Source organism: Phyllostomus discolor, chromosome 13 (assembly GCF_004126475.2).
Source record: "Phyllostomus discolor isolate MPI-MPIP mPhyDis1 chromosome 13, mPhyDis1.pri.v3, whole genome shotgun sequence".
NCBI classification, from domain to species: Eukaryota; Metazoa; Chordata; class Mammalia; order Chiroptera; family Phyllostomidae; genus Phyllostomus; species Phyllostomus discolor.
The window spans coordinates 61579738-61607680 of NC_040915.2; the positions used below are offsets into that span (position 1 = coordinate 61579738).

The window sequence follows — 27943 nt, forward strand, 5'->3', positions numbered from 1 at the left end:
GGCGGCTGTGAGCGGCGCTCCGGGCGCGCTGGGCGGGGAGCCGAGCCGGGCCGGCGGCGGGAGGACGGGGCGGCGCAGGCCGGGCGCCGAGGACGAGGAGCCGCAGGCAGGGCCGGCCGGCCGGCGGGCTGAACGCCGCCGCCGACGCACATGAGGTGAGGGGCGGTCAGGGATAGCTAGGGGCGCGGGCGGGGGCCAGGGGCGGGCGCGCCCCTGGGGGCAGGGGTGTGGGCGGGCGCGCGCCCGGCCGACGTGGGGCTGCGCGCGTGGGAGGGGCGCGAGTGTCCGCCGGGCCTGGGCGGGGCGCACGCGGGACCCTGCGCAGCCCGCTGGGGCTTTGTGGCCCCGGTGCCCGCCTGGGCGCAGGCGGCGGGGGACCGCAAGCACAAAGCCCCCGGGGCCGCGCCAAGCCTGGACGCGAGTCTGCGGAGCGCGGGTCGGCGGGCGCCGGGCGCCGGCTCTTTGTGCCTTTTCATTAGCAATCTAATCCGAACAGCGTCGGGCGAGCTGCGCTGCCTGACAGGCGGGCGGACTCCCATTATGCAAAGGACCCTGCGCCCGCGGCTGCCCCTCACTGGGGGATTTTGCTGGTTCCAGAACTGCGGCCCTGCGTGGTCTGCGGTCCCCTTCTTTGCCCCCTCCCACAGAAAGACTGGCAAGACGGGCAGGCCCTAGAGGGGCGGCTCCCAGAACGCCAGGTCTTGCGGCTGGTAGGCTGGCTGCCCTGCCCCGGGATCGCTCCTGTAGGCAGCCGCTTGGCAGGAAGAGAGATGGGCTTGGGGGAGGGGGTCGGCTGGCAGAGGGAGGGGGCTGAAGGGCCCCAGCTTGTCACTCTGTTTATCTACCAAGATTGTTCATATTCACACAGGCCTAGCTGATGGGGGGTGTTGGAGGCGGGGGATGTCTCTCCCGGGTGTGTGTGTGTGGGGGGCAGTGACTTATGGAGGGGAGAGAACCGGGCCTGATAATGCTCCCAGCGGCCCCACCCAGAACAGCGTGGGGCTGCTTGTAGAAGGGGGCCCAGTGCTGTTCCGAATAGGCTGGAGCAGTTCTGAAGTTATTTATCCATGCCTTCTCCTATCCCCTCCATCTCCAGTGTCTTTTCTAGTAGGAGTTCCAAGCACATCTGGAAAGCTGGGTTCCCGCCCCCCCCCCCCCCAACAGCAGGAGGGGTGTAACCCAGGGAGGCCACCCTTCTGACATATGTGGTGGGGGGAGGGGCAGTGTCTTGCCCATAGGAATCCTGTGGCAGGGGGTTGTTGACTGATGTGGGGATTGCTGTGCTTCTTGTACTGAGGGGAGAGAAGAGCTGGCAGGTAGTGGAGGGGCCTTCAGAGCCTCTAGGCTGACTTTGGGGGCTGTTCTTTGGGGGCCTCTGGTTGGAGGGATGGAGTTAGGGCACCCAAACTGAGCACCTTTCTGGAGCTAGCACGTTTTGCTTCCCGGCTTCTGGCTTTACTTCTTCCTCTCCATTTCCATCTGCCAGCGTCTGGACTCCGTGGGCCTTTCAGCAGACATTTTCAGGAGCACAGGCCATGTGGCCAGTCTGTAGCCCTGGCTCAAGGAAAGAGTGTACTCTCAGTGGCAGGGTTGTTGGAGTGGTCTGAAAAAAAGCAGATGGGCGGCCTCAGGCCGGCCTCTAGAGACAAAGCTGCATGGTGAGATTGCTGGTTGAGCCGGCTCTTAGCTTGGGGGTGGGGGTGAGGGTGGGGGTGGATGGGAGAATGATACTTAAGGGCTGCAGTGAGTCCTTTGGCCCCAGAGCAGGTCACTGTGCCTTCGGGTGAACCTTTAGTCCTGTGCAGTTGGGCTTACTATGAAAATGTCTATGTACCATAGGCAGGTCATAGACTTGGAAGGCTGGGAGGAGGCTCCCCACCTGCCTGCCTATTTTGGGAGTCAGAGCTCCTAGGTTGGTCTGCTCTTCTTTGGCTCCTGGCTTCCTGCAAGCCTGTTTTGGAGTGTTGCTGAGTGCCTGTTGCCCAGCCTCTCTCTAGCTTGGACTAGAGTGCTGGTGCGTGCCCAGAATTTATCCCTGCAGTGTTTTCCTGCCAGTTGTTGGGACTTGTAGATTAGTCACTCGACTTTTATAAGCGATTCCTGAAAAGAAAAATCTCCCTCAGGTTGCTGGCTCTGTGTAGAGGAAGAAGCAGCCTGAGGGAACCAGGTCTTTAATTAAAGCAAAACCGAAGTGATTGCTGCAATTGCTGGCAATAGAAAGGCAGAGGTGATGTGTCCTCTACCGCTGCTTGGTACCTGCTTTGAGGACAGGTAGGCATGATCCTGTCTTTGGTCCCTGGTCTTGGCCAGCAGCCCAGCCTTCTCCACAAGCTTCAGTCCTGGATTAATCCTCACGTAGTGTTTTCTTTCCATAGATCAGATTTCTCATTTTGTTAATAAGCACAGCCTCGGAGCCACTTGAAGTCAGCTGTCGTGGACTCCGGAGCAACAGGGTTTTGCATTATTGAGCTGACAGGCCTGCTGCCTTCCCGGAGTCCTTATTGTCTGCCAGGGTCAGAGCTGGGGGTGGGTGCAGTGCCTTTTAATCAGCAGCTAGCCCTCGGAGAAGGGCTGGCTGGACAGTTCTGGAGAGTCAGAGGAGTGAGGAAGGAATAAAGTTCAGTTTACCCAGGGGACCTGTGGCTCTGCCCTTTTGCTTGGCCTGTTGGCCTCTCAAAGTCAGCCCCACCCCATAGCTGGCTTGCATTGCCCGCCGGGTCTGAGGGCCACTGCCCGCTGGAAGTGATCACCTGGAGTGGGGGCCCTTCTTTGTGGCTGCTCCTGCTCCCTGGGAGGCAGCTTTAGCCTGACAACAAATCAGGTGCCTGCCATCCTGGCTCTTGGAGTCTGGCTGAGGAGAGACTCTCAGGGCAGTGAGAGGGGGAAGTGGACTTAGTCAGAAAGTTGGGGGGGCCACGCTGGTTTTGCCGTTTATTGTCCCTGACTTTGGACAGTGATTAACTCTCTGAGTCTTAGTGTCCGGTTTCTAAAATGGAAGTAGAACTTGAGTTTACATTCACGTATCGCTGCCCTCCAGAGCTCAGTCTGAGGAAGACAGACAAGCAAACAAATGATTTGTAAGATGGGGTGATAAGGATTGGCACAGTGACAAACCGAGCTCAGAGGGCACCACAGGGATGGTGGCTGTGAGGCCTGGAGGGCGGGCCCGGCTCCGGGCTGGAGGAACACCATGCCGCATGGAGGCTGGCTGTTGGAGTGGGGTTTCGACGGGGTGTGTATTCAGTCGCAGTGAGGCAGTGACAGAGCGTGACCCTGCAGATACTGTCACAAGCTAGCACTGGAACACCCACTGTGTGCCAGGCACCTGTGAGGCTCTTTCACAGGCTTTTTATTCATTCAACACATTTCTGAGAACAAGTGCAGTGCCCAGCCCCTGTAGCTAGAGTAATCATGCTGGCATCTGCCCTCCTTTGCTCACAGACCTGCCGAAAAGTGGTCGACTCCCACCTGAATTGCCCAAGAGTGCCCTCTCACAGAGGGGTAACTGAGACTCGGAGCTTAAATAACTTGTTGAAGCTGCAAGTAGGCAGCTGGTCCGTTTGGGGCTGGAGGGTAAATGCCTGACTCCAGGGACTGTGAGGGCCCCTGTGGTACGGAATCTGGAGAGGTCTGAGATCTATGGGGGGCTGGGGGGGCAGCATGGAGAGCCCCCTCCCAAGACAGTGATCCTGTCTCTGGGTTAGGGGCTTGGTTAGGGACTTGTAAACAAACCCAGCCAGTTTGACTTTGCCTAGCACCACCAGGCTGTGCTTCCTTCTGGGAGGGGCCTTGCCCTAAGGGTTAGGGACCTCAGCTGGGGGAGGGCTCAACCCGGAGCCCAGTTTGAGCTGGGAGTGGCAAAGCAAGAAAAGCGAGTGGGGGTGGGGGTTGTGTGTGGGCCCCCAGTGAGTTTGATAAGGGAGAGGAAGCCAGGAGCCAATTCCAGGCTTCGCCGTAGTCCAGGAGGAAGGGGCCAGAATTTGGGCACCTTGACTGACTGGAGAAAGGGACCCTAAGAAATTGGGACAGTGGGGAAGGAGTTCAGAGCCCCTCCCTCTGACTGTTCAGTTTCTGTGTTTTTCATGGCAATGTCTTGTGTGGGTGAGGGGAGGGGAGAGTGTTGGCTTTGGGTTAGAGCAGGTCCTTCTACTAGAAGGGACAGTCAGCTGCCTCTTACCGAAGGGCCTTGCTGCTGCTTGTGAGCTTTGTAGCACATTCCTGTGGGGTGGGGGTGGGGTGGGTGGTGGGAAGGGAGAGTAGGTTTTGGAAAGGCAAGTGGCCCAGTCTTTTCATTCATCCTATGGCAATTCCAAGGGCAACTAAGGAAAGGCAGAGCTTGGGCTTGGCTTAGTGGGTGCCTCTGTCACAGGGAGTTGGCCCGTTGTGGCGATGGAAGGACTGCTGGCTCTGTATGGGCGTGACTACTGTGCAGGCTCCTCCCATGCCTCCCAGGCTGCTCCCGAGGCCTCAAGCTGCTTTCCCGGCAGCACCTCTGGATGAGTGGGTTCTCTCAGGTGACCGTGGGGCCACTCAGTGCCTCGAGAACTGTACCACCATCCCCTCACACACATGGGTGGAGGTGCCACTTCCTTCACTGCACTGGGGCCTGAGCCCCTTGGCTTCATCAGCTTGGTTGCAGGCCTTTAAAGGAGGGGATTGCCCCATTGCCTTTGCAGTTCCTTCACCTGTGCTGCTTTGCAAGATAATAAGCTCTTGGTGAGTTTTTGTTCGCACAAAATGAATGAGATGGGAGAGTGGGGTTGATGGCTGGAGGGTAGGCTGGGGCCTCAGTGGCCTGCCGCTGTGTGGACACTGGAACTTTTCCTTGGCAGTGAGCACAGGCTACACATTGAGCCATTGAGTGTGTGCTGTTACCTGTGTGCTGCCTAGCTGAGGCCTGCCCGCTGCCGCTCTGTGTCTCAGTTCTGCATATTAGGATCACCTGGGAGCTGGTGGAGGCCAGCCGAGCCCATCTCTGGGGTGGGCCCAGGCATGCATGTGTCCTAAAGCTTTTGAAATGAATCCGGTGTGCAGCCAAGTTTGAGAGCCACTGCTTTAGCAGGTGATAAGTCTTTGTCAATAATAGAAGCAAGCAAGTGGTGAGTCCAAATAGACCAGTGCATGTGACCTGGGGTGGTCACTGACTGCTTTACTCTGATGGCCTATGGGATCGGATTCACGGAACAAGTCAGGCTGACTCTCTGTTAGTTACCAGGGCCTTGGAGAAGCACCAGGTACAGAGGGGCTCACTCTTTATGGTCCCTCTTAATTGAGTGGCAGTGGGAGGGACTGCAATACTCTTGGTCCTGCTTGGCCTTCAGAGTCTGCCTATCCTGGTTTCTTGGTTGTGTTCTTGGCCCTGGTTGGCCTCTTGTGTGCCCCGGCAGGGTCTGACTTAGTGACATTTGGGTTCACTGCAGCTGGAACTGTGGACCAGTCACAGTGGAACCCACTGTGGCTGTAGCTGGGGACCCCTGGGACCTGCGCTCCTTCTTTTTCCCTTTGACCTCCTCAAGGTCCTTGGAACCTTGGGAGAGAGAGAGAGAGACTGGTCCCTGAGGTGGTTTTCTGGGCTGTTTGTTATCTGGGTAAGGTGTGTGAGGAGGGCCGCCACAAGGGGCCAGAAGGCAGAGTGGGAGGGGCGCTGGAGGCAGAGCTTCAGGTAAGACTTGGTTGCCCAGTCCAGCCCAGCCTGGCCCGGCCCCCTTTGTTGGGATGGAACAATGGGCTGTCCTGGGGTTTAGTTCATAACTGTGGCTGACTGGACACAGGACAGCGTCTGCTGCTACGTGCAGCCTGCCATGTGAGGTGAGTGTCCAGGCCCCTGGGTGAGGTGTGGTCTCCTGCAGCCCTGGTTGGTGTCCTGGGAAGGATGTGTCCGGAGAGCAGGAAGAGCGGCAGCCTGGGCTGGGGTAGAGAAGGGGATAGGATGGGGGTGGTCTGGGCTGGATGGTCAAGGAGGAAGGGGGTGGTGTGGAGTCACATCAGGGGGTCCTCCCTTGGTTCCTTTTCTGGTGGACCCATGGGGTGCGTTGGGAGGGGTGATCCTAAGGATAGATTCCTGCCTCAGGGCTTTTGCCTCTTTACTCCACCCCTCCCCAGGACCTCATTGCCCTTCCCCGTGGTCGGAGGCAGCTGATTTCTTCTGGCGGCTGCTAATGGCAACTTTGCTGGAAAACGGGGAGGAGGCTGGTTCTTGCAGAGCTCCTGACAGAATGCTAGGAAGACAGTGGCAGAAGAGGGCTGGGTGCTCACTGTTGGACTCTTACCCCATGCTAGGCCTTGTGGGAGGTGCTGTACATACAGATTTAATCCTCAGAACATACCTGTGCGGTCCCAGTTATTTTCTCAATCCCCACTGTGCAAGTGGCTTAGAGAGCTTAAATAATGAGCTTCCAGTCGCACAGCTAGGAAGTAGGTAGAGAAGTTCTAAGAGTGTGAGAAACATATGCACGACAGCCTTGAATGCATATGTGTGGGCTCCTTCCCCTGGGCGAAGCTTCGGCCGGAGGACAGTCAAGGGTTTCATTTTGCTTGGGGTGGTAAGATGGCTGCTTTGGACAAAGCCAGGGATTCCGGTTCCTGGAGCTGGGGAGGGACCTTTACAAGCCTGTTGAGGAGGTGCCCTCCCCCTCCCCCCAGGACCTGGAGGGCAGAGAGGACTCTGGGCCATTCTTATCCTTTTAGTCACACAGCTCCTTCCTTTCCTTCTGGCATGTTGGAACCCTATGGAAACTCACTCCAGGAGAGCTGCGTGAGGGGCGGTGTCCTCGGAAACTCGGAGCTGGGAAAAGGTTACTCTCTTGGCAAATGAGAGGTGCTCAGGCATTGCTCAGGGCGGTGTTGGGGATGGATGCACGGTGGCCTCTCGGCACTGTAAGTCTGTGTCTTGGTAGATGGGTCCAGGGGGGTCCGGTGATCCTGGCGACGGGAGGGGCGAAGCAACAGCCTACTGAGGTGCCCTGGGCCACCACCCACAGGTGCCTTTCTCCAGGAGTGAGTGGCTTGAGCACTGGGCTTGGGTTGTCCTTTGGAGGTAGTAAGTCAACCTGAGCCTCAGAGGGGTTCAGGCCTAGCGGAGAGGGTTGTTTCCAAAGTCCCACATTCCATGCGTGTGTTGACGCTGATAAGGGCAGCAGGGCTGGCCCAGCTGCTTTGGGCAGAAGGGGACTTTGACTTCATGCCCCCAGCAGGCAACATGCACATCCTGCTTCCGGTAGCACCCCTCCCCCACCTCCCCCACTGACCACCGCTGCCTCCAGAGGCCCAGCTTGCCTCTCCAGGTATTGCCTGCCCTGTGAGTGAACCGGTCCTTGGGGTCCTTTAATGGCACGCATCGGCCCTGCCTCTAAGAGTATTTGTGGGTGCCATTTGAAATGGCACTTCTTTTTATTTGTTTGAAATTTGTTACTCTCAGGTTTGGCAGGAGTCCCTAACCCAGGATTTCACTATTTGGTGAACAACTGTGGTTTTGTAGAAAGAGGACTCTGGTGTGAAACCTGTTTTTCCTCCTCATGACAGATCTCTCTCTGCGTCATTTCCTTGCCTATAAAATGGGTTGGCAGATACATTTCAAATGCTTGTCAGCTGTTCTCAGAGTGTTTTGCAGACCCCTGGGGGTCCCCAAGACCCTCTCTATGATGTTTCGAAGTGACTGGTCTTTGCCCCATGTTGGCACTTGCACCGATGGTGTAGAGCCACAGGGGTGGCCCCGCTTATGGTACACACTGCCTGGAATTGGCCCCCCGCCCCCTCCAATGCTCTGGACCAAGACCGCCAGTCTTCCTCCGTGTGCTGTGGGGAGGCAGCACAGATGCCGAGGAGTAGATCTAGACCCTGGAGTACATGCCTCTTTGGGATTCTCTGTGACAAGATTGGAGTGCGCAGGAGGCTCTCCTGTCACAGACGGAGTGTGGCGGTGGTCCTCAGGAAACGCACTGCACATTTGTCTGGGCTGTGTGCTGATCGTCATTTTCGCTTGAGTGAGCAACTGACAGACAAGGTGTGGTCATGCAGACTCACGGTTTGCCAGATATTTCCTCAGATGAACGAAGGGAGCCTTGCCGCTTCAAGGAAAACTGACAGTACTCGTTGCCAGTGAAAGAGCTGTCAGGAAAACAAGAATTTTGAAAAACTTGTGTTTGTGAACAGGAGCCTGACTTAAAGACTTCTCTAAAGTTAGCGGGATTTTAATGTGAGTTTTTCCGTGTTGTGTAATGAAATGGGGCAGCATTTAGATGTGGTTAAGTCAGTAAACCAGTACTTTCCAGATGACCAGGACTTGGTGTTACAGAATTCTGGGTGGGTGTGAGTACTGGGTAGACCAGTGAGTTCTTGTGTTATACCCAGATAGGGATAAGTCACTGACAATTCAGGTTCTACACTGCAACTTTTAAGAAGCTATCCCTTGTCAAGTTTTAGTGTATATCAGTGAAGAATAGCCACATATCGGAAAGGGTATGGACATACTCCTCCCTTCTGTGTAAAATTTCGTCATAGACTTGACTCAGAATCACATAGCCCAACAGACTGAATACAGAAGCAGATATGGGAATCCATTTACTTTTTTTTTTATTATTATTGATTTGAGAGAGAGAGACAGAGAGAGAAGAGTTGATCTTGTGGTTCCATTAATTTATACACTCATTGGTTGATTCTTGTATGTGTTTGCCCTGACCAGAGATCAGACCCGCAGTCTTGGTGTGTCAGGATGACGCTCCAGCCACCTGAGCTTCCTGGCCAGGGCCAGAGTCTGGTTACTTCTCTTAAGTAACATTAAAGAGACTTACAAACATTAAAGAGATTTGCAAAAACATGAAACAGTGTCACTCTTCTCACTAATATTTTTTCACTTGGAATAGTTTTCTTTTTAATGTTAACATAAAATGGGTTTATTATTGATATTTTAGATCAATTACATTTTATATTTTACCAGTTTTCCTAGTACAGTAAATAGAGTAACACTGACTGCAGTAACATATGGGTCCCATAAAAGTTCTTTGGAGTCTTTGCCAATTTTTAAGAATGTAAACAAGTTTTGGGACCAGTGACGAGGGAGGGCCCTGGGCAGCCTTCTCTCCTTTACCGTTCTCCGCTCAGCACTGCTTTTTCCTGACTGGTGTTTGCTCACCTAATAAACCTTTACCAGGCTGTGCTGAACTGCTGTGTGCCAGGTGCTGCTGTGGCTGCCTGGCTAGTGGGACTCAGGGTCTCTAACCTTGGGAAGCTGGTTAGGGAGCTGGGGGTGGGGGGATGGCATGGGCATAAGTGAAGGTGCACAGTGGGGAGCAGCTGGGTAGCTAGTGCTGACGCTGGGGGGAGGGGGACATGCGGAAAGGTCTTGGCAGAGGTGGGGGCACCCAGGTGTGACTGCAGGGGGCCCAGCTGAGAGGTGGGCTGGGGCCCCTCTGGGAAGCGCTGTGCAGGCCAGGCCGGAGTGTGGACTTTATTCAGGTACTAAGAATCCATTGAAAGCTTTAAGCAGGGGAGTGACTTGATGAGGTTGGTGTTTGAGAAAGATAACTCGGGGGTTGATTGGACTCCGAATTGGAGGGAGCATAGGCTGCAGAGGGGAGATTTGTGCTAGACTTTGATATTTTCACTTAGAATGACTTTTTAACTGCCCTTCTTCCCCGCCAGTCCTTGGGAAGAACCGGTGGTTTCCCTCCTGACAGGTGAGATGTGCTGGCCCTCCCAGACTCGGGGGCCTGCCCTGGCTCTGGCTCCTGTTGCTTTCTGTGTGTCAGGAGAGTGATGTTTTCTGGGCATCTCCTGTGGGACTGACCTGAAGCCCTTGTTTACACATTTTTGTCATGTTTGCCCAGCTGTGTGTGGCTCTGCTGGTTTTCGGGGTGCCTGGGTCAGGTGACTGAGGGGATACACAGTGAGGGCCACACAGCTTTAGCCCCTGGGCTTCTCCCTGGATCTACAGGGTTTTGTGTCCGTCTCCTCTTTCTTGTGGGATGTCTGTACAGAGCTTCCTCAGTAGATTAGGAGATTGTGCTCCCACTTATTTATAGAAATGATGAGCAGAGGGTGTAAATTACACTCATAAGGCAGAACTGATGGGAAACACACTCCTTGGCACCCCCACCCACTGTGAGAAACAGCCCCCCAGCCCTTGACACTCACCTGTGCTCATCCCTGCCTCCCTCAGAAGTCACGCTCTTCTGAATTTGGGGTTCAGCATCCTTTAGCTTTTCTTCCTTGTTCTCTGCACTCGTCTGGACTCTTGGCCTGCGGGTGGCTGGATCTGGCCAGGTTTGCCTCTTGCATGTGCAGAGCTGGGCGCAAATCTGTTTCTAAGTCACTTAAGAGCCGTTGTTGCTGTTCCTGTGTGCCCGTTCCCCACTTGGAGTGGCCCGAGGAGGCGCTGTCCTGCAGTCCATCGCGCTGCTGGCAGGCGGGGGGGGGGGGGGGGCGGGGGGCGTCGGCGTCGTTGTCTGGGTTGTTTGACTTCACAGTTTTGAGTTCTTTTCTTGCCGCTTCAGTAGCCCAGTTTTCACACACCCCTGGCTCTACTGCTCCAGCCAGAGAAGTGCCTGTTTATTTTGTCTCTAAATCCAGTTTTGTATTGTTTTTTAAAGATCTTATTTATTAGAGGGGGAAGTGAGGGAAAAAGAGAGGCAGAGAGAAGCAGTGACGTGCGAGAGAAACATCGTTTGGTTATCCCTCTCATACGCCCCAATTGGGGACCTGGCGCATACCCCAGGCACGGGCACTGACCAGGAATCGAACTGGTGGGTCACCTTTTGGTTTGCGGGCTGGCCCTCAATCCACTGAGCCATGCCTGCCAGGGCTAAACCTGCTTCTTTTATTCTAAACAATTTTTCCAGCACTTCTGAGACTCTATAGAAAGGAGGGTGAAAGCTTTTGAGCATTTTTTTCCCTGAGTCTGAGCAGAGACCCTTCAGGTTTCCTGCTGGACAGGTGAGACCTCTCCTGTCAGATGTCGCACCTGGAGGCTTTTCAGGCACAGTGCCACAGATCATAAAATTTTCTGGAGCAGTTCCTTCATTTTATCCTTAAAAATAGCTATTAAAAAACTTCAGTGGATGCTCCAGGTGTCTCTGTCCCAGCTCCCCCCCCCCCCCCCCCCCCCGCAATTTGGATTAAAACCACCTGGTCCTTACTGTTGGCTTTTGCTCCTTAAGCCCTTCTTTTGAGGCGCTGAGGGCATCCATCATCCGTGCAGGAGCAAGGGGGCATTCCCTTGACCTGCCCACCAGCACCCTTTGACTTCAGTCCGTGAGGGCCTTGTCCATTTTCTTCCTGGCCGCTTCCCTTTGGTGTGCCCAGTGGGCTGTGCCCAGGCCCGGCTCAGGCCCTTGCTGGGAACTCTCTGGTGGTGTTTCTACCTAGCCAGCCGAGCTCGGTTTTCTCTCCTCCCTTGGGCTTGCCTGCCCAGGATCTAAAAAGAAAGCCCTCTCTTGAGAAGTATCAGCTAAACACTAGGATGATTAAAGACAGTATCAGGCTCTGTCCACGTGGCACATTTAGTTGGAGCGTCGTCCTGAACACTGGCGGGTTCAATCCGTGGTGAGGGCACGTACCTGGATTGTGGGTTCAGTCCCTGTTGGGGCACTTATGGGAGGCAGCCGCTTGGTGTTCGCACATTGATGTCTGTCTGTCTCTCCCTCCCCCTCTCTTTAAAATCAATAAACATATATTTCCAGTGAAGATTTAAAAAAAATCATCAGGTTGTTGTTTTCTTCGGATATCAGATGTTGGTCTGCCCCTAGTAAGAGATTTTAAGGTAGTCTTTAGGTTTCCTGTGGATTCCAAGCCGGTCTGCAGAGTTCCCTCTTCTAAGATGGACACTCCATCCTGAATCGGGCCACCTTCCTCTTTTTTTTTTTTTTTGTCTTGTGATTGTTATTAGTCGGAGGTTCAGAGAGGTTACTGCTTGGCTTTGATCCACTTGCCAATCAGGTCCAAGACAGACCCTGCTTCCCCTCCTGAAGGTTTCTGCACACTGTGAACCACATAAGAAGTAGGCAGAGTCACGAGGGGCAGCTCCCAGGATTCTTCACAGATGGACATGCTGTATAGCCAGCATCCAGGCTGAGAAGCACAGTTCCCAAAGTCCTCTGTGTGTCCTCTGAGTCACCCCTTCTCCCCCAACCCCCAGCTGCCTTTTCTACCCCCTGAGACTCTGGATTCTTGCTTTCCAACTTGAACTTACATGAACGGACTCACACTGCATAGTCTCTTGGGTCTGGCTTCTTTGGTCAAAGTATCCTTGAGAGACTCACGCACCTGTGTGGCAGTCAGCTGGGCGACATTGCCGACCATCAGCTCTTTCTGACCTGCAGAAGGCAGGGTCATCTGTTTCACCCTGAACTTTCAGTCCTGCTTTCTGACCACCGACGGGTGGGTGGTAGGTAGTCCCTGTACCTTCAGCTGCCCCCCTGTGGGAGCAGGGCTGCCAAGCCAGCGCCTGCCCAAATGGCTTCTGGTGGTGTGCACCTTGTGGCATGCTCTCTGGTCCAGAAGGCTTGCATGCTTACAGTCTCGGTCTTATTTGATTATTTATTTATTTATTTATCTTAAAAGATTTTATGTATTTTCAGAGAGAGGAGAACGGAGGGAGAAAGAGAGGGAGAGAAACATCCATGTGCGAGAGAAACATTAATTGGTTGCCTCTCAAACGCCCTCAACTGGGGACCTGGCCAGCAACCTAGGCATGTTCCCTGACTGGGAATTAAACCAGCGACTCTTTAGTTTGCAGGCCGGCACTCAGTCCACTGAGCCACACCAGCCAGGGCAGTCTTGCTTGGTCTTATTTTAAAATGTGACCTTTCTCTTTCCTTCCTGGGAGATAATTCTTCTTCTTTTTTTTTAATTGGTTTGAGAGAGAGAGAGGAAAAGTGAGAAAGAAACAAATATCAATTTGTTGTTCCATTTATTTATGTGCCCTGACCAGGGATTGAACCTGCAACTTTGGCATATTGGGAAGCTGCTCTGACCAGCTGAGCTCCCTGGCCAGGACAGGAGATGATTCTTTTAGTCTCTGTCTAGCCAACCGAAACCCATCACTGCTGTCTGGCATTAGTTTTGTTTTTTTCTGATTCCTCTTTAGCACACTATTTCTGTGTCATCCTGGCCGGGAGGGTCAAGCTGTGTGGCAGAGCAGAGGTTCCTTACGGCCATCTCGCCTCAGAGTTTTTACCAGCCCACGACAATGGTGTGGGTGAGGGTCCTCAACCACACTTTCTTGGGAAGAACTCATCCACACTGAGAGGTGGTTCTTCCTGCTGTTAGCATAAGAAATAGTTAGCTACTCAGATTGTTTTTGAAACTTGGAAGCTGGAGAGTCTCTTCCCAGATCCCTGGGCTGGGCCTCCACAGCTTTGTGACTCAGCCCTGACTCACATCGCCCTCTGGGGCTCAGTTATCTGGTCTGAAGGGTGTCCTGGGGCGAGTGAGATGATCCAGATAGTCACTTCCAGGGGCACAGACCAGGCTTCACCAGTGCCCTTTCAGCTCTGTCCTTCAAGCTCCCTGTGTGTGGAATTTCCACCTACTTCACCGTTCTGTCATCCCTGCTTATCCTTCATCCCTTCCTTGAGTCCTCTGCCCGCTGGCCACACCCAGAGCCCCCGGCCACCTTCCTGTCTCCAAGAGGCCTTCGTGACCAGGCTCAGTCTCTCTCTCACATTCCAGGCTCGTTTCTGTGGGAGGCCTGTCATCCCTTTTGGGACTGTCTCCTTCCTCTTGACGCCCATCGGCGGAGCCTTGACTGCTTGCAGGGCATTGTTCCTTCTGGGGTTCAGAAAGCTTATAACCCACTCCAGTTCTTCCCAGACTTGAAGCTGTGTATGTATCCCTTGGAGTTAAAATGTGGGTTCTTGTTCTGAGCTCTGGAGTGAGGCCTGAGTATCTGCATTTTACAAGAGATCCCAGGTGCTGCTGCTGGTCCTTGTACCATACCCAACGACAAGCAAGACTAGTACGAAGTGGGACTGGGGGGACAGGAACCCACCAGGTCTGTCTGCCTCCATGCTGAAGTGCCTCCTGGATTTTGACTTGGTCCCCGACTGATAGGGATGAGTGATTTCCCCTGCTCTGCTGTCCTATTGGCACACCCACCCTGCCAGCCTCCCGTAGGCTCTCCCGCCTCCAGACCCCTGTTCCTGTCACTGCCAACAAGCCTTTTCCCAGCCAGCAGCTCAGGCCCCAGGCAGGGGGCACTGCAATGTGGGGGACGGGGTCAGGAAGAGAGCCTGCTTTTTGTAACAATAATCAGAATCTTAAATTATTATTCCCCTCTGAGCAGTGCTAACCTGCCTCTTCCCTTCCCAGTAGTACTCAAGGTCTTGGGCCCTGCTCAGAGCTCTTGGCCAGACTGTATCCAGCCTGGAGCCCTCCTGGCAGGACCCTGCCCTTCAGCTTTCCTGGTGTTAACTAGCTAGTTGTGTCGCACCAGCGGGGGGAATTTATCTGCAGGTCCCCCAGGTTGTTTTGGCCTGTTTGCCCTGGCTGGCACCACAGCTGGGAGTGATGTAAGGGTTATAGGCCTGGTAGGAGAAGGAGAGGACTCAAGGCTACTCTGGAGAAGTGGGCTTGAGGGTCATGGGGCCTGGCGCACTGCTCTGTGGAGCCTCCTGACGGTGAGGTTCCCACAAGCTCTCCCACCTCTCAGGTGGGAGTGGCACAGACCAGAGGGTGGTCGAGGCCCTTGTGGGACTCGGACCAGCATGGACGGCACCGCACTTCAGTGGGGCTCACAGGGATTTCAGGACAGACTCGGGGCAGTCAGGCTGGATTGCACGCCACCTCACTCATTGATCTGGGTGAGCCAGTGGGTGGGCGACCAGACTGGCCTCGGGTGGGGAAGGAAGCCAGCCCAGGGACCCCAATCACCACCTCAGTCACCAGTGCACTGAGTGAAACCCGAGTATTTATTTCAAAGAAGCTGTGTCGGAGGGAGGGCTGGTCTCCTGGCATTTGTGGAGCCTGTTGCTTTCCAGGAGGATGGTCTGGGAGAAGAGCCAGGAGCTGCTGGCCTGCATCCAGATCTGGGCTGGATTACACGGCTGGGCTTGCCCAGAGCAGTAAGTCCCCACCACCACCAGCCCCGCCTGGAGGATCAAGCCAGAGAGGTCATGGAGGCCAGGGTTGTTCCCAGAGGAGCAGCAGGAGCAGCCTGGGCCCCCAGAGCAGGCTGCATGATGGGCCCCACCTTGTGGCTTCCAGCCAGAAGCTCCTTGCTGCCTCAGGGTGGTGGAGGAGCTGGGTCACCCCTGGGCCCTCACTGAGTCAGAAGGACACAGCCCAGGTGCGGCCCTGCTGTGACAGGAGGGTGGTGGAGGTGGGGAGAATGAGGGTGGAGGCGCGGACCAAGGCCGCCCTCCTGGGCTCCGTGTGGAGGGCAGCACTGCTGTGAGTGGCACCCCGGCTCCTGCCTGGGAACGGGAGCACCGTGTCTGTTCCTAGCGGTAGGGAGGGTCTGGCTGCAGCTCTCGAGTCACACTTTGAGTCCTCACTCTGCCGCTGACTCCTGTGACCTTGGCAAGTTGCTCACCCACAGAACCTTGTCTTAGTGACTGTGGAGGTAGAGGTAATACCTCGGTCTTCCCAGGGGCTGTCACCAGGCAGATCGGTGCAGCGCGAGGTGTGGGCTGCGCAGTATTGAAGGGGAGAGGGGCTCCTGCCCTGTGGGCTCGGGGAGGCCTCATGGACGGGTCCTCGAGTGAGTAGAGAAGAGGCCGTGGGGTGGGATGGACAGAGTCCAGGGCTTGTGGGTGTGCGGCCTTGGTGGGCGGGGGGGGGGGGGGGTGCTTGTACCCTCAGGGCAGAGGCAGTGCCGCACCTGTGCAGGCCACCCCTGGAGCACCAGGTGACCACGGCAGCGGGGGTTGGCAGAAATGAGAGCCGAGCCTGGCATGTCTGGGGCAGTGGGCAGGTCCCCTGCTCTTAGCTGGGTGATGCACTCTTACTTCTGAGTGGGTGTTCCTTTACCAGGAGGTAGTTAAGGTGGACGAACAGTCTCATGTTGGGTGCCTTAGGGTGGGCTGGACAGGAGCTTATCCTGGCCCCCAGTACAGCTCCAGGCCTCCCTAGAGAAGGCCCCCTCTGGGGAACTGAGGGAGGGTCTCTAGGGATGAAGGTGGGGTGAGGAGGTTTCCAGAAGATCTGGGCAATGAGGCCTGCCCAAGGAGGGGTTTGGGGGTGCCTCTTGCTGTCCTCCGCCTTTCTCTCTCGGGCCTTCCATCTTGGCTGAGCATAGCCTGCAGGGAGTTCCCTGAAATCAGGCACGTTTTAGTCAATGTGCCTGAGCTCACCTCAGTGGGGGCGCGTCCCAGCCTGAGGGAGGTCAGGTGCTGAGTGAAGGGACAGCGTTCTCCTGGGGGTGCCATTCACGAGGGTTCAAAGTGCCAGCTGTGAACAACACTGGGAGTGCGGCCCCCACTGGTGGGGATTGAGGTGGGCGTGGGGTGTCAGCCTGGTCTCCAGAGGGTGCCCCTTGGAGGCCAAATGACCTGAGCAGTTTGGAGTGCCAGGCACTCCTGTGGGCATCATAAGTGTCCAGACTGAGTTGGGGCAGCTCCTGTCAGAATTAGGGGGAGGGGGGCTCATTCTGGGCTTTCTGTGTAAGCAAGGGTTACTTTCCTCTTAAAACCTCCTTTCGTGGCCTCTGAAAAGTATAGGGCTGGAGCACACTCTGCTTTTTGTGGGTAGTATGGAGAGAGGCCTCCAGGTGGCCCTGTTCTAGCCTTCTGTGTGCACTGCCTAAGGTGGGTGGGGCCTTGTGGGTAAGTGGGGGCCTTACGGGGTGTTGCTGCTCCGTGGGTTAGGGAGTCACGGTCCCACCTCTGCCGTCCTCATTGGTTGTTCAGCTGATGTGTGTTTGAGGCTCGGTATTGGGATCACACCAATACCAAGGGATATTGCTCAGTGGATGGGTGGCTGACCAGAGGGGTGCCTTAAGCTTAGGTCTTCCTGGAGACAGACAGGGAGGGGCCAGGAGGGACAGGGATCTTCTGCCACAGTCACTCTGACCTCATGGGCCACTTCCCTTGTGCCGGCAGGCTCATGAGGCTGAACTGGTGCCCTTGGGAGGGGGTGTCACATCGAAAGCCACAGATGACACGTTCCTCCACACTGCTGGCCCAGGCCTTTCTGCCTGTGGGGTGCGGTGGTGAGCAGTGAGGGTGAGTGTTGGGGCAGAGGCTTCATGTGCAAAGAGAGTGGGGGAGGTGCAGAGCACAGTTTCCCTCCCTCGGGCCTCCCTCCCCCTCCCCGACCTCCTGGGAGTGCCAGGGGCCCAGAACCATGTGAGCGGAGCCAGTGGGGGTGTCGACCATCCTGTAAACAAGGACTGGGAAGGTGATTCAGGTCCTCAGCCTGGCCTCTGTTCATTCCCCCACACCCTTTGTGTTCACAAGAGGGCAGAGCTGGCCCCCAGGGACTTGTGTTCCTGCCCTTCCCTGCCAGTGTCAGCCCACTGGGGAACACCTATCCAGCTACCTGCAGCTGGCCAGGTGTAGGTCCTAGAGGAGAACCTGACTGCCCCACTGCCCCAGATCCTGGATTCCCTGGAGCCAGCGCTCTGGGTGGGCAGCTGGCCTGAGCTGGGCGTGGATCCTTGGGGCTGACAGGCACACTGCCTGGGCCTGCCGCCGGGAGGCTGCTGGGCGCCAGGTGGTGTCCTCGTTCTAGCCCGCAGAAGCTCCTGCCAGGGCTGGGCGCCGGTGTCCAGACCCAGCGGGGCATTTTGCTTCCAGCTTGCTGGTCCTGTCCCCACAGTCATGTTTCTGCTCACCTGGCAAAGGTGAGCCTCCTCCAACCCCAGGCTGTGGCTCTCCAGGATGGGTGCTTGCTGTTCCCACGCCCGGCAGAAAGTGGAAGGGCAGAAGTCGCTGGCTGTCTTCATTTCCCTGGGAAGAGAAGAACAGCAGGGGCCCCACCTCACCTGTGCTGAGGCTGTTCTGTTGTTTACAGACACAGTGGTGGCCCGGCCTGGGGTGGGTGCCTGATAGGGCAGCATCATGCAGGCAGCTCTGCTGGGCCCCACCCAGTGGAGGGTGCAGCCAGGCTGGCTCTGCCCTTTTCTGCTCAGCATCTCTGTGCGGAGAGGTCTGTCACTGCTGACCCAGCCCAGGAGACCGTGATCAGCCACTTGGCTGTCCCCAGGCTAGTGGAGTGCCTGGCATGGCTGGGCAGCAGGTGCCCACAGAGAGCCCTGAGTCTTGTTCTGCCACCTACTCTCTGAGCAGGGCAAGCAGCCCCCTAGTTGCAGGGCCTGGCACGAGCTGAAGTGGAGGCCACTGGGTAGACGCTCTGCCTGGGCAGCGCTTAGGTTGTCCTGAGGCCCAGAGAGGAGCAGGCTGGGTGGCACGGGCAATGTGGCAGGTATCTGGTCATCTGTGCCTTCCTGTCTGTTCTTACCCCAGTGTCGCAGTGGTCTCTGCTCTCCTTCCCAGGGCTGCGCTCAGCTCCGCTCCGCTGGTTGTCTCTGAACTCCACACAGGTATTAAATGTGGACGGTTCAGGCAGCTGGACCTACAGAGCTGGTTCTGTCGCCCTCTGGGCCATCAGTGGGATACTGGACCAACCGCCCGGACCAACTGAGTGCCCCTCCCCCGGGCCACCTCTGTGAGAGGGGAGTTGTGCTAGGGGCCAGAGAGACAGCTGGCAGGCTGGAGTTGAGGCCTCCCAGCCACCCGCACCCCCGGGTCTGGTCACATTCCTGAGGGACCTGCTGAGCCTCCCTGGCCCTGGGGGTGGGGGAAGGACAGGCAGGGATGGGCTGCAGGCTCCTACAGGCCTCCTCCCCCACCCTGGCTCCATTCCAAGGGAGCCCAGGTCTTCCGGAGTGGTGTACAAGGAGTTGGAATCTCAGGACCCCCCTCTCTTGCGACCTGGGGGCAGTTGGGGGCAGAGGGAGCCCACCCGCATCTGGTAGCAGCTGCCAGTGTCTTTAGCAGGCTGGTATTGAAAGGCCCAGCTTGTGAAAACTACAAGAGGAGGCCATGTGGTCAGGCTGGGCCTTCTGGGCAGGAGGGGGCAAGAGCAGATCTGGAATGGAAGGAGGCAGAAGAGGCAAAAGCGGTTGAGACTGGTTCTTATAAATAGCCCACTGCACCAGTGCCTCCAATTTTGACCTTTTGTTATGTAAATGTGGCCAGTCTGGGAAGGGTCTTGCCCAGGCCTCCTGCTGCCACGCCTGCCATGAACTGTGTGCCTGCCCTGGCTTCCCAGACCTAGGTGGCCCTCGGAGTACCCTGGAGCTTCTGGGTGGGAGGAGGCTGCCGGGCCTTTGAACTCCTAAGACCTGCCACCTTCCTTAACTGCCACCGGGCCTGTCTGCAAGGCACTATGGCCACTGCCTCCTTCCCAGCTAGCTGCCCCTGGCAACCCCCTGAGAAACCCCCTGAGAAGCCCCCTGACCTTCTTGGGAACAAGGGCTCCAGGGCTACCAGGCACCTTCTTCTTCACTGTCCTGTCCCTCCCTCTGTCCCTCGATGATGGCTCTCTGGGTGACCGTGTCCATCTTCTCTTCTCCAGGTGACCAGGCATTGATGCACCCCCAAGGGAGGCCACGTGCTCAAGGAGGCCACCCCCACTGGCTGCTGCTCACATGGTTTCTGGGCCCTTGGCACTCAGGTAGGTTGGGAAAGGGGGGCTGGCAGAGCCAGAGGCGGGGTGAGGGAGGCCCAGGGAAGAGAGGACTTTGTCCACCTGCTCCTTCACAGGGAGCATTCCGGGAGGCCCACACAGCCCTGCAGCTCGCAGCCTATGTCCTGGCCTGCGGTCCTTTGTGAGCATGCAGCACCAAGCACACAGAGGGGAAGCTGGGACCCACTGTCCTGGGTCTAGGGAGGAGGGGCCGCTGTGGGCTCGCAGGCTCTTGGAGGATGGGACCTCCTGCTGTCTCCAGTCCTTTCGACAGGCTCAGAGCACCAGGAGTCCTGGGTGCTGCCGGAGCTGACCTTGCATGTCCCTAGGGCCAGGTATCCTGGCCCGCTGATGTGGAAGCCATGCCTGGGGCTCTTTATCCCTGCCTGGCTGGCTGTGGAGCAGGGAGTAGGGGAGGGCTGGCTCCCATGGAACCTGGGCTCTGGCCTCTGAGCCCCAGCTGAGTAGCCTTGCAGGGCCAGGCTGGACTACAAATGTCTGCTGCCTCCTGCTGTCAGGCCCTAGGTGCAGCCTGACACCCACCTGCATGTGCTCACAGTAAGCTCCAAAGCTGCCTTTGGAGTGGGAGTGATTGCTAGGGTTTTATTTTTCAATCTTCACAAACAAGGGCACCTGTGGGGCAAGGAGGAACATTTGTGTTTCAGGGAGACGGGGCGGGAACAGTCCCTCGAGGCTTCGCCCCTGGTGGGAGCGGGGGATCCCAAGTGCGTTAAGGCTCAGAGCACTCAGTTACTTACAGAGACTGAAGGTAGCTCCCCCCGCCGCCCCATCTGTGTGGTGCAGGGTTGTCTGGAAGGTTTTGTGTTCCCCGAGGGCCTGGTACGGGGTGCCAGGCAGGGAGTGATGGCCTTGTGCTGCAGACCCTGCCTCTCAGTGGGGTGGGCACACGGTGACCACACTGCAGCACAGCCAGCCCCCAGGCTTCCCGATGAGACCAGAGCCTCTGCAAGTTTTGTGCTTATTGACATCAGTTGGTATCTGTGCCGCTCTGTCGAGGCCAGCTGGCCGTCTTTCCCATGTCCAGACGTGCTGCCTTGCCCAGAAAGGAGTCAGGGCCCTGACACGCCAGGGCCTTGGCTGGCCACATTTTCTGCTCAGCACCCAGAGACCCAGACCAGGAAGTGCTCTGCACCTCCTGAGGACAAAGCACTTGCAGGTTGGGTGCAGGCAAGGGACAGCTGGTGGGCTACAGTGCTTGGGGGGCCTGTAGGGTGGTTTAAAGAGGCCCCCGGGGTGGAGCAGAGGTTACAGACAAGAGGCTGCATATTTGATTTGGCCCATGTGGCGTTTAAGAAAAAGAACCTTCGTTTAGCACCGGGAGATTTCACACTTGTCCCCAAAGCTATGTGGCTGCATGTTCACACGGCAAGTTGGTCCTCCCAGGGCTTCTCAGTCCCAGTCACTTCCCAGCATTGTAGTCATCTGCTGGTCATTGTTAGGTCCCTTGTGGGCATGTGGTTGACTTCCTTTAGTGCACAGGTGGTCCCTGGGCTGTGGAGTCCAGTTCAACCCCAGTTTCTCTACTTCTGTTTTCTCATCAGTACAAATGGGGCCAGTGCCCTTTCTCTGGCAATTTCAGTCCTGGGTGATGAGTGTGAGTCCCCTTCCTGTGTACTGTGCCTGAAGAGGTGGCCAGTGGCCAGGTCAGCTCAGAGGCCTCTCTGTGTGCCACTGTGCCCCTCCACAGGCCTGGAGTCTTTGCATGAGGGTCCTGGTCAGCTAACTCTTGAATGCCTGTTCTTGCAGGTGGTACGCGTGGGCAGGGCGTGGGGACATGGGGCCCGACATGGAGCTGCCCAGCCACTCGAAGCAGCTCCTGCTGCAGCTGAACCAGCAGAGGACAAAGGGCTTCCTGTGTGACGTCATCATCATGGTAGAGAACTCCATTTTCCGGGCCCACAAGAACGTCCTGGCTGCCAGCAGCATTTACTTCAAGTCCCTGGTCCTGCACGACAACCTCATCAACCTGGACACAGACATGGTCAGCTCCACCGTGTTTCAGCAGATCCTGGACTTTATCTATACGGGCAAGCTGCTGCCCAGCGACCAGCCGGCCGAGCCCAACTTCAGCACTCTCCTCACTGCCGCCAGCTACCTCCAGCTGCCCGAGTTGGCAGCCCTCTGCCGCCGCAAGCTCAAGCGAGCCGGCAAGCCCTTTGGCTCTGGACGGGTGGGAGCCTCTGGCATGGGGCGACCCTCTCGCAGCCAGCGGCTGTCTACAGGTTCCGTCATCCAGGCTCGGTATCCAGGGCTCCTCGATGGGCGCAAGGGGGCCCATACCTCCCAGGAACTCCCCCAGGCCAAAGGCTCGGATGATGAGCTGTTCCTCGGCAGCTCCAGCCAGGAGAGCGCACTTGGCCTGGGCCGGGCTGTCTGTCCAGCCAGTGGGGAGGCCGGCCTGGGTGGCTGCAGCACCAATGGGAGCAGTGGGGGCTGTGAGCAGGAGCTGGGCCTAGACCTGTCTAAGAAGAGCCCCCCCTTGCCCCCTGCCACCCCTGGTCCCCCTCTCACCCCTGATGACCCAGCCCAGCTGAGTGACAGTCAGCATGGCTCACCCCTCTCGGCCTCTGCCCCTCCCATTGCCAACAGTGCCTCTTACACTGAGCTGGGGGGCACCCCCAGTGAGCCCATGGATCTGGAGGGGCCTGAGGACAACCACCTGAGCCTGTTGGAGGGGCCCAGCGGGCAGTCCCGGAAGAGCCTGCGGCACTCAGCCCGCAAGAAGGAATGGAGCAAAAAGGAGCCCATGGCAAGTTCCCCCTTTGAGCGGAGGGACGTGGGGCCCAAGGGCTCCTGCCCAGGGGAGGAGAGCGAGGGGCTTGGGGACAGGGTTCCCAATGGCATCCTGGCCAACAGCGTAGCAGGGGGAGGCCCCAGCGGGCCCTACGGGGAGCCCCCATACCCCTGCAAGGAGGAAGAGGAGAACGGCAAGGACGGGAGTGAGGACAGCGGGCAGAGTGGGAGTGAGGGGGGCAGCGGCCACGCCAGTGCCCACTACATGTACCGGCAGGAGGGCTACGAGACAGTGTCCTATGGGGACAACCTGTACGTGTGCATCCCCTGCGCCAAAGGCTTCCCCAGCTCCGAGCAGCTCAACGCCCATGTAGAGACGCACACGGAGGAGGAGCTGTTCATCAAGGAGGAGGGTGCCTACGACACGGGCAGTGGGGGCGCTGAGGAGGAGGCCGAGGACCTGTCCGCGCCCAGTGCAGCCTACGCTGCTGAGCCGCGGCCCTTCAAGTGCTCGGTCTGTGAGAAGACCTACAAGGACCCGGCCACCCTGCGACAGCATGAGAAGACACACTGGCTGACACGGCCCTTCCCCTGCAACATCTGCGGCAAGATGTTCACGCAGCGTGGCACTATGACACGCCACATGCGCAGCCACCTGGGCCTGAAGCCCTTCGCTTGCGACGAGTGTGGCATGCGCTTCACCCGCCAGTACCGCCTGACGGAGCACATGCGCGTGCATTCAGGTGAGAAGCCCTACGAGTGCCAGCTCTGTGGGGGCAAGTTCACCCAGCAGCGCAACCTCATCAGCCACCTGCGCATGCACACCTCCCCCTCCTAGAAGCCAAAGACCTTCTCTGGCCTGCGGGTGCCCTCTGTAGACTCGCCCTCGGGAACAACGGAAGGAAGAAGCAAGGAGGCCGGGTGGGCGGACCCGGACCCCAAATCCAGCGAGGGTGGCTCCTGGTGGTACCTCCAGCCAGCCCCCGCACCCAGAGCTTTAATCCACAGTCTGTACCAAGGGAAGAGAGCAGAGGAAGGCCGGGTCCTGAGCCCCAAAGGTATTGTGGGTGTGCATTCTACCTCTGGATCCTGCCCAGGCCCCTGGCTCCCCCCTCAGGGCTGCCACAGGGCCTGTGGGAGTGGGTCAAGGGGACCCGGCCTTGCAGGTCAGGTATGGGCAGGGGCGAGTGGGGACCTTCCTCTGTGCTGGGAGGATCAGGGCTGCCTGTGGCCAGGGGCAGTGTCTCTATAGGCACGAGCATAGTCTGTGCGGCCGCCTTAGCTCTAAGGGGAGCGGTGCTGGGTGAGCAGTGTTGGTGGGAGTGGGCGGAGCCCTCCCTCCTGGAGCCAGGGGGCCCCACCGCCTACCTCGCCACAACTAAAGAGCCCTCTGGGCCTGTGTTGCTGTTATTCCTACTGATCTGTTCCTTTTTCCTTTATGAGATTTGTTTTTTAAACCAAAACCAACAGAGTTTATTTTCCTCCCGGCCCCTTGGGGCCAAGCCTGGGTCTGCAGACTGAATGTATGGGGCAGTCGCCCCTCCCGCCCTGGCTGCAGGCTGCGGGGCGCCCACCCCCCCAGGCCCCAGAAGCCCTTCTTGGCCAAAGGCTTCCCTGGGCCCCGAGCCCCACCTCGGCTGCCTCAGGAGAGAGAGTGCTTTTCCTATAGTTTCCCAGGAATCTTCTTTGTTTAGAGGTACTTGTTTTTTATTAAGACAAAAACCAGTGTAATGTTTATGTGAATGTTTGAACTGGAAGGTCTGGGGTTCGAGGGGGGAGGGGGGAGGCTGGACCAGGTGCCAGGGCCGTCGGTACTCTTGTTTTCCTTTTCTTTGTGTGCGTGGTGTGCGCGGTGTGCGCAGTGTGTGTGGGCAGGTGTTGCGCTTTCCTTCTTCCTTACCTGTCAAGGTGGAGAGACTTCTGACCTTTTGCTACCTCTTGAAATTCATGAAGAACAGTAAGTTGGTGACTGGCAGTTGAGGCCGTGACACTTTTGTTTTCCTCTTCTTAGCGCACGCAGGCGTTCAAGTGCACAGCCCTGGGCCCCACCATGCACACCACGTGCTCAGTGAGGCTTCTGCAGCTTTGGAGTCTTAGGGCTCCTGTGTGGCTTTTCTTCTGAGCACAGGGCTAGCCATGGCCACTGAGGGTGTCTGAGTGTGTTGCTGAGAGCCAGGGAGCCCACCCAACACCAGTCTGGGCCCAGGAGAGGGTGTGAGTGCTCCAGCCCTGTGGGAGCCAGGTTCTCAGCAACGGGGAGATCGAAGCCAGCTCTTTGCAGCTCCCTGTGAGGGCTGGGATGAGGTGGAAGTGAGCCCCCCTCCCATCCTGTCCCCTGGGCCTGCAAGAGCCTGAGCTTGTGAAAGCAGCAGCCTGTCTAGCCATTGTGAGCAGGTGCTACCAATGTGGAGGGGTGAGGAAGGGCCGACCAAAGCGTTATGTGCCCCCTGCTACTGTTCTCAAGGCTGGCTGCCACCCTTTGGCTCAGCCCTGTCTTGGGTTCCACCCCTTGCCCCTCGGGTTTCCTCTGCCAGCCTCAGACACCTCCACCGGGCCAGAGCCTGGCTCCGGGGCTGGACCGAGGTTGCCGAAGTTGGCCCCACTGTCCTCAGCTGCCTGGAGCCACAGGACTGGGCCGGCGGCTTTATCTTCATTTTGCTTCGTGCTTTTGCTTTTTATTTTTTCTTTCTACTTTAAGTTCAGACCAAAAAAATTCCAGAGTCATCCCCTACCCTTACCCTTCACCCTTCCAGAGACCCTCCAGCTAAAATCAGAGCCTGAGTTCAGGGACGCGAGTGGTGAATGGTGTGTTTGGGAGTGAGGGCCCCTGAGGGAGCCCTCGTGTGGTGCCCCCAGGCTCGACCAGCTCTTCTTCCCTCTGGGTGGGGAGTGGAGGACTGGGGCCAGGGCCTCTTGTTCCAGCAGGTCAGTGAGGGGGCAGGGCCTCACGCGGGCCCCTGTGCCCTCCCCACCCCGCCTACTCCATCAGCACTTAAGCCACACGACACAAAGTCTGTACTGCACGGGAGGTGCGTGCACGCCCGGCCCGTGTGTGGCCTCCCGGCCGTGGGCAGCCGCAAACGTGAGGCGTCCTGTGGCAGCAGGTGATCCTTCGCAGAGCTTCAGGGAACGGGCGCAAAGGCCCCTCACTCAACGCGTTCGCGCGACATAGTATTGTACCCACCTGAGTATTGTATCGAGCCTTTTCTGTATTTTAACAAGAAAGCAGAACACTAGTTTCCTATTTAAGATTTTAAGGGTTTGCGGGCGGGGTGGGACTGACACAACACTTGGTTTTGTTTTCTTTCTCCTCTGGTCTCACGTGGAGTGTGCTTGCGAGAGAGTGCGTGGAAATGTGTCAAGAGCCTCACAAGGAAATTGGGCCGTTGGAGGCCAAGGGCGGCTTACAGTTCTCTGCTTTAGTCACTTAGTTCCTGAATGTTTCGGAGAAACAGGAAACAGAAAATAGCAGACGTCATGTAGGAAAGAGGATAAACAACAACAAGAAGAAAAAAGGAAAAAAAAGCTCGTACCCAAATTCACAAAACCTATTTTTTAAACCAAAGCACATTTTGAATGAGTATGGAACCTCAGCGGGCTCAGAAAAAAAGATACTAATATATTTATCTCATTGTTTACATAAACTTTTACAGTTTCAGACCTCAGCAGCTGTAAGGCCAGTCCCAGTGAGTCCCCACCTTCTGCTGGCGCTCCCAGGCAGAGGGGCAGCTATGGGGCCGGTGCGGAGGCCCCTCATTCACCTGAGCCTTCCTTCCCAGCCCCGGGCCTCTCCAAGCCCAGCTGGCACCAAAGAGCTTGGGCCGGTGCTGACCAGCCCCCAGACCTCCTGGCAGTCCTGGCCAACTGGCACAGCAGAGGGTGGCCGTCGGCTCTGACCACAGGACCTGAGCCTGGGCTTGGGCCCCGGGATGGAGGCAAGCCTCCCCACGTGCTGCTCTGCCCGAGATCCCGGGGTGGGTTGATGTCAGGGTCCCTCTCAAGCCAAAAAGCCAGGACCTTTGCACGCCCATTGATTCTGGCTAGTCCCCGTCCCTGGGGACCCTGCCCCCCCACCCCCGCCAGCAGTGGGAGGGGCTGACTGGGCTGGTCCTTACCAACACGGATGGTGCAGACACTCTCAACAGTGTTGTTTTTGTATCAATATGTTTGTGCAGTGATGAATGTATTTATTTCTCAGACTTGGGGCGAGCGAGGGGCAGGCCGGGCGCTGCCACCGCACGCTCCTGCCAGACCGAGCCACCGCGAGGGCTCGTCCAGGATTGCAAAAAAGAAACAACGAACCTTTAAGCAAATAATCTCAGAGACTCGCAGCATAGCCATACACCGCAGCCTGTGAAACAACCACCCGGACCCGACTGACTCGCAGGACCTCGCGCAGCCACGTGTCCTTCCCCACCAGCCACTACTCTGGGGGCGGAGCTGTCCCTGCCCCGCCCTGTCCGCGTTCACTGGATCTGACCGAGTGCAGGAGTGCGATCTGGGGGGTGGGCTTGGCGGGCGGACCCCCGCCGCCCCCCTCTCCACAGCCGTCCTGAGTTGGGGTGAGGCCTGGGCAGCCGGGAGGGCAGGGCTCAGGGAAGAGGTCACTGCATCCATGCTGTCCCCTTGGCTCGGGGGACAGAAGCAGAGGCGCCAGGCCTTAGGAGAAGGAATGAGGACCTCAGCCCCACCACGCCCCGTGGAGGGACCAAGGCCCTTACTCTGCCCCAGAGCCGCGTTGGGGCGGTAGTTCTTGAGCCTGTGAATCCGATGCCAGGAGTGAGGGCCTGGAGAGGGACCTAACCAGAGCCTCAGTCTGACATTCCAAACCAGGGGGTGGGTGTGCACTGTGGGAATTGGGGCTGCCCAGTCCCCCCCAGCTTCAGTCACCCCACTTTAGTTTTCTACCGGGAACCCCTCCCCCTACCTCACCTTGCTATTTATTGCTGTAATTTATTGACCTCAGAAATGCTGCATAACAGACCTCACTTGGGACAGGGAGGGTCCCCAGGGCTCCCCCCCCTCCACTTGGCGGGGCCCTGTGGGGCCAGGTGCTGAGGGGAACCTCCCTGTACCCTGCCCATCACTTGCTTTCCCCCTCCCCCCTTGGGGAAGCCCAGGTTGGGCACTGGCCCATTCATAAATACCTCGAGGGGGAGGGGGAGGGATGGGATTATAGCTGTTTGTTTAATTGGAACTGGAAGAGGGATCATGTCCTTTACGTCCTTCCCAGAAAGGGGGAGGGACACTGTGATCGCACTCCTGTACTGGCCACCGCCGCTGTCAGTCATCACATTGAGTTCACTTCCCTTGAGAGTTTGGATAAATTCAGGTCAGAGCTGCAAGTATGCAGCCCTCGAGTGTCATAGAAAAGCAATTCACCGACAACTGATCTCTCCATTCAGAAGCGTGCAGTCTTAATGTACAGTGATGAGAAACTGTTATTTTATGATCTTTTCATTAAAAGCTTGATTGAAAACTCTTTCATGGGGCCTCTGTATTCCGTGGCTGTTCTTTCCTGCTGAATGGCAAACTGCTTTCCTTTCTTTGTCCAGTTCTTCTGAGA

At 57.2% G+C, this 27943-nt stretch overlaps 1 protein-coding gene across 1 annotated transcript; it reads left to right on the top strand.

Annotated features, from left to right (window-relative positions):
* The first annotated feature begins 27 nt into the window (after positions 1–27).
* HIC2 (HIC ZBTB transcriptional repressor 2) lies at positions 28–27858 on the top strand. The gene is made up of 3 exons (XM_028528653.2): positions 28–155; positions 19513–19611; positions 21391–27858. Exons 2-3 carry the CDS (start codon positions 19586–19588, stop codon positions 23213–23215), a joined length of 1851 nt encoding a protein of 616 aa, XP_028384454.1. The 5' UTR covers positions 28–155; positions 19513–19585; the 3' UTR covers positions 23216–27858.
* The last annotated feature ends 85 nt before the right edge of the window (positions 27859–27943 follow it).

Excerpts from the sequence above, each read along its gene's own strand:
- HIC2 (XM_028528653.2), top strand. The coding sequence starts at position 19,586 with ATGGTTTCTGGGCCCTTGGCACTCAG. Across the intron at positions 19,612-21,390 it reads TCTGGGCCCTTGGCACTCAG|GTGGTACGCGTGGGCAGGGC; the intron begins GTAGGTTGGGAA and ends CTGTTCTTGCAG.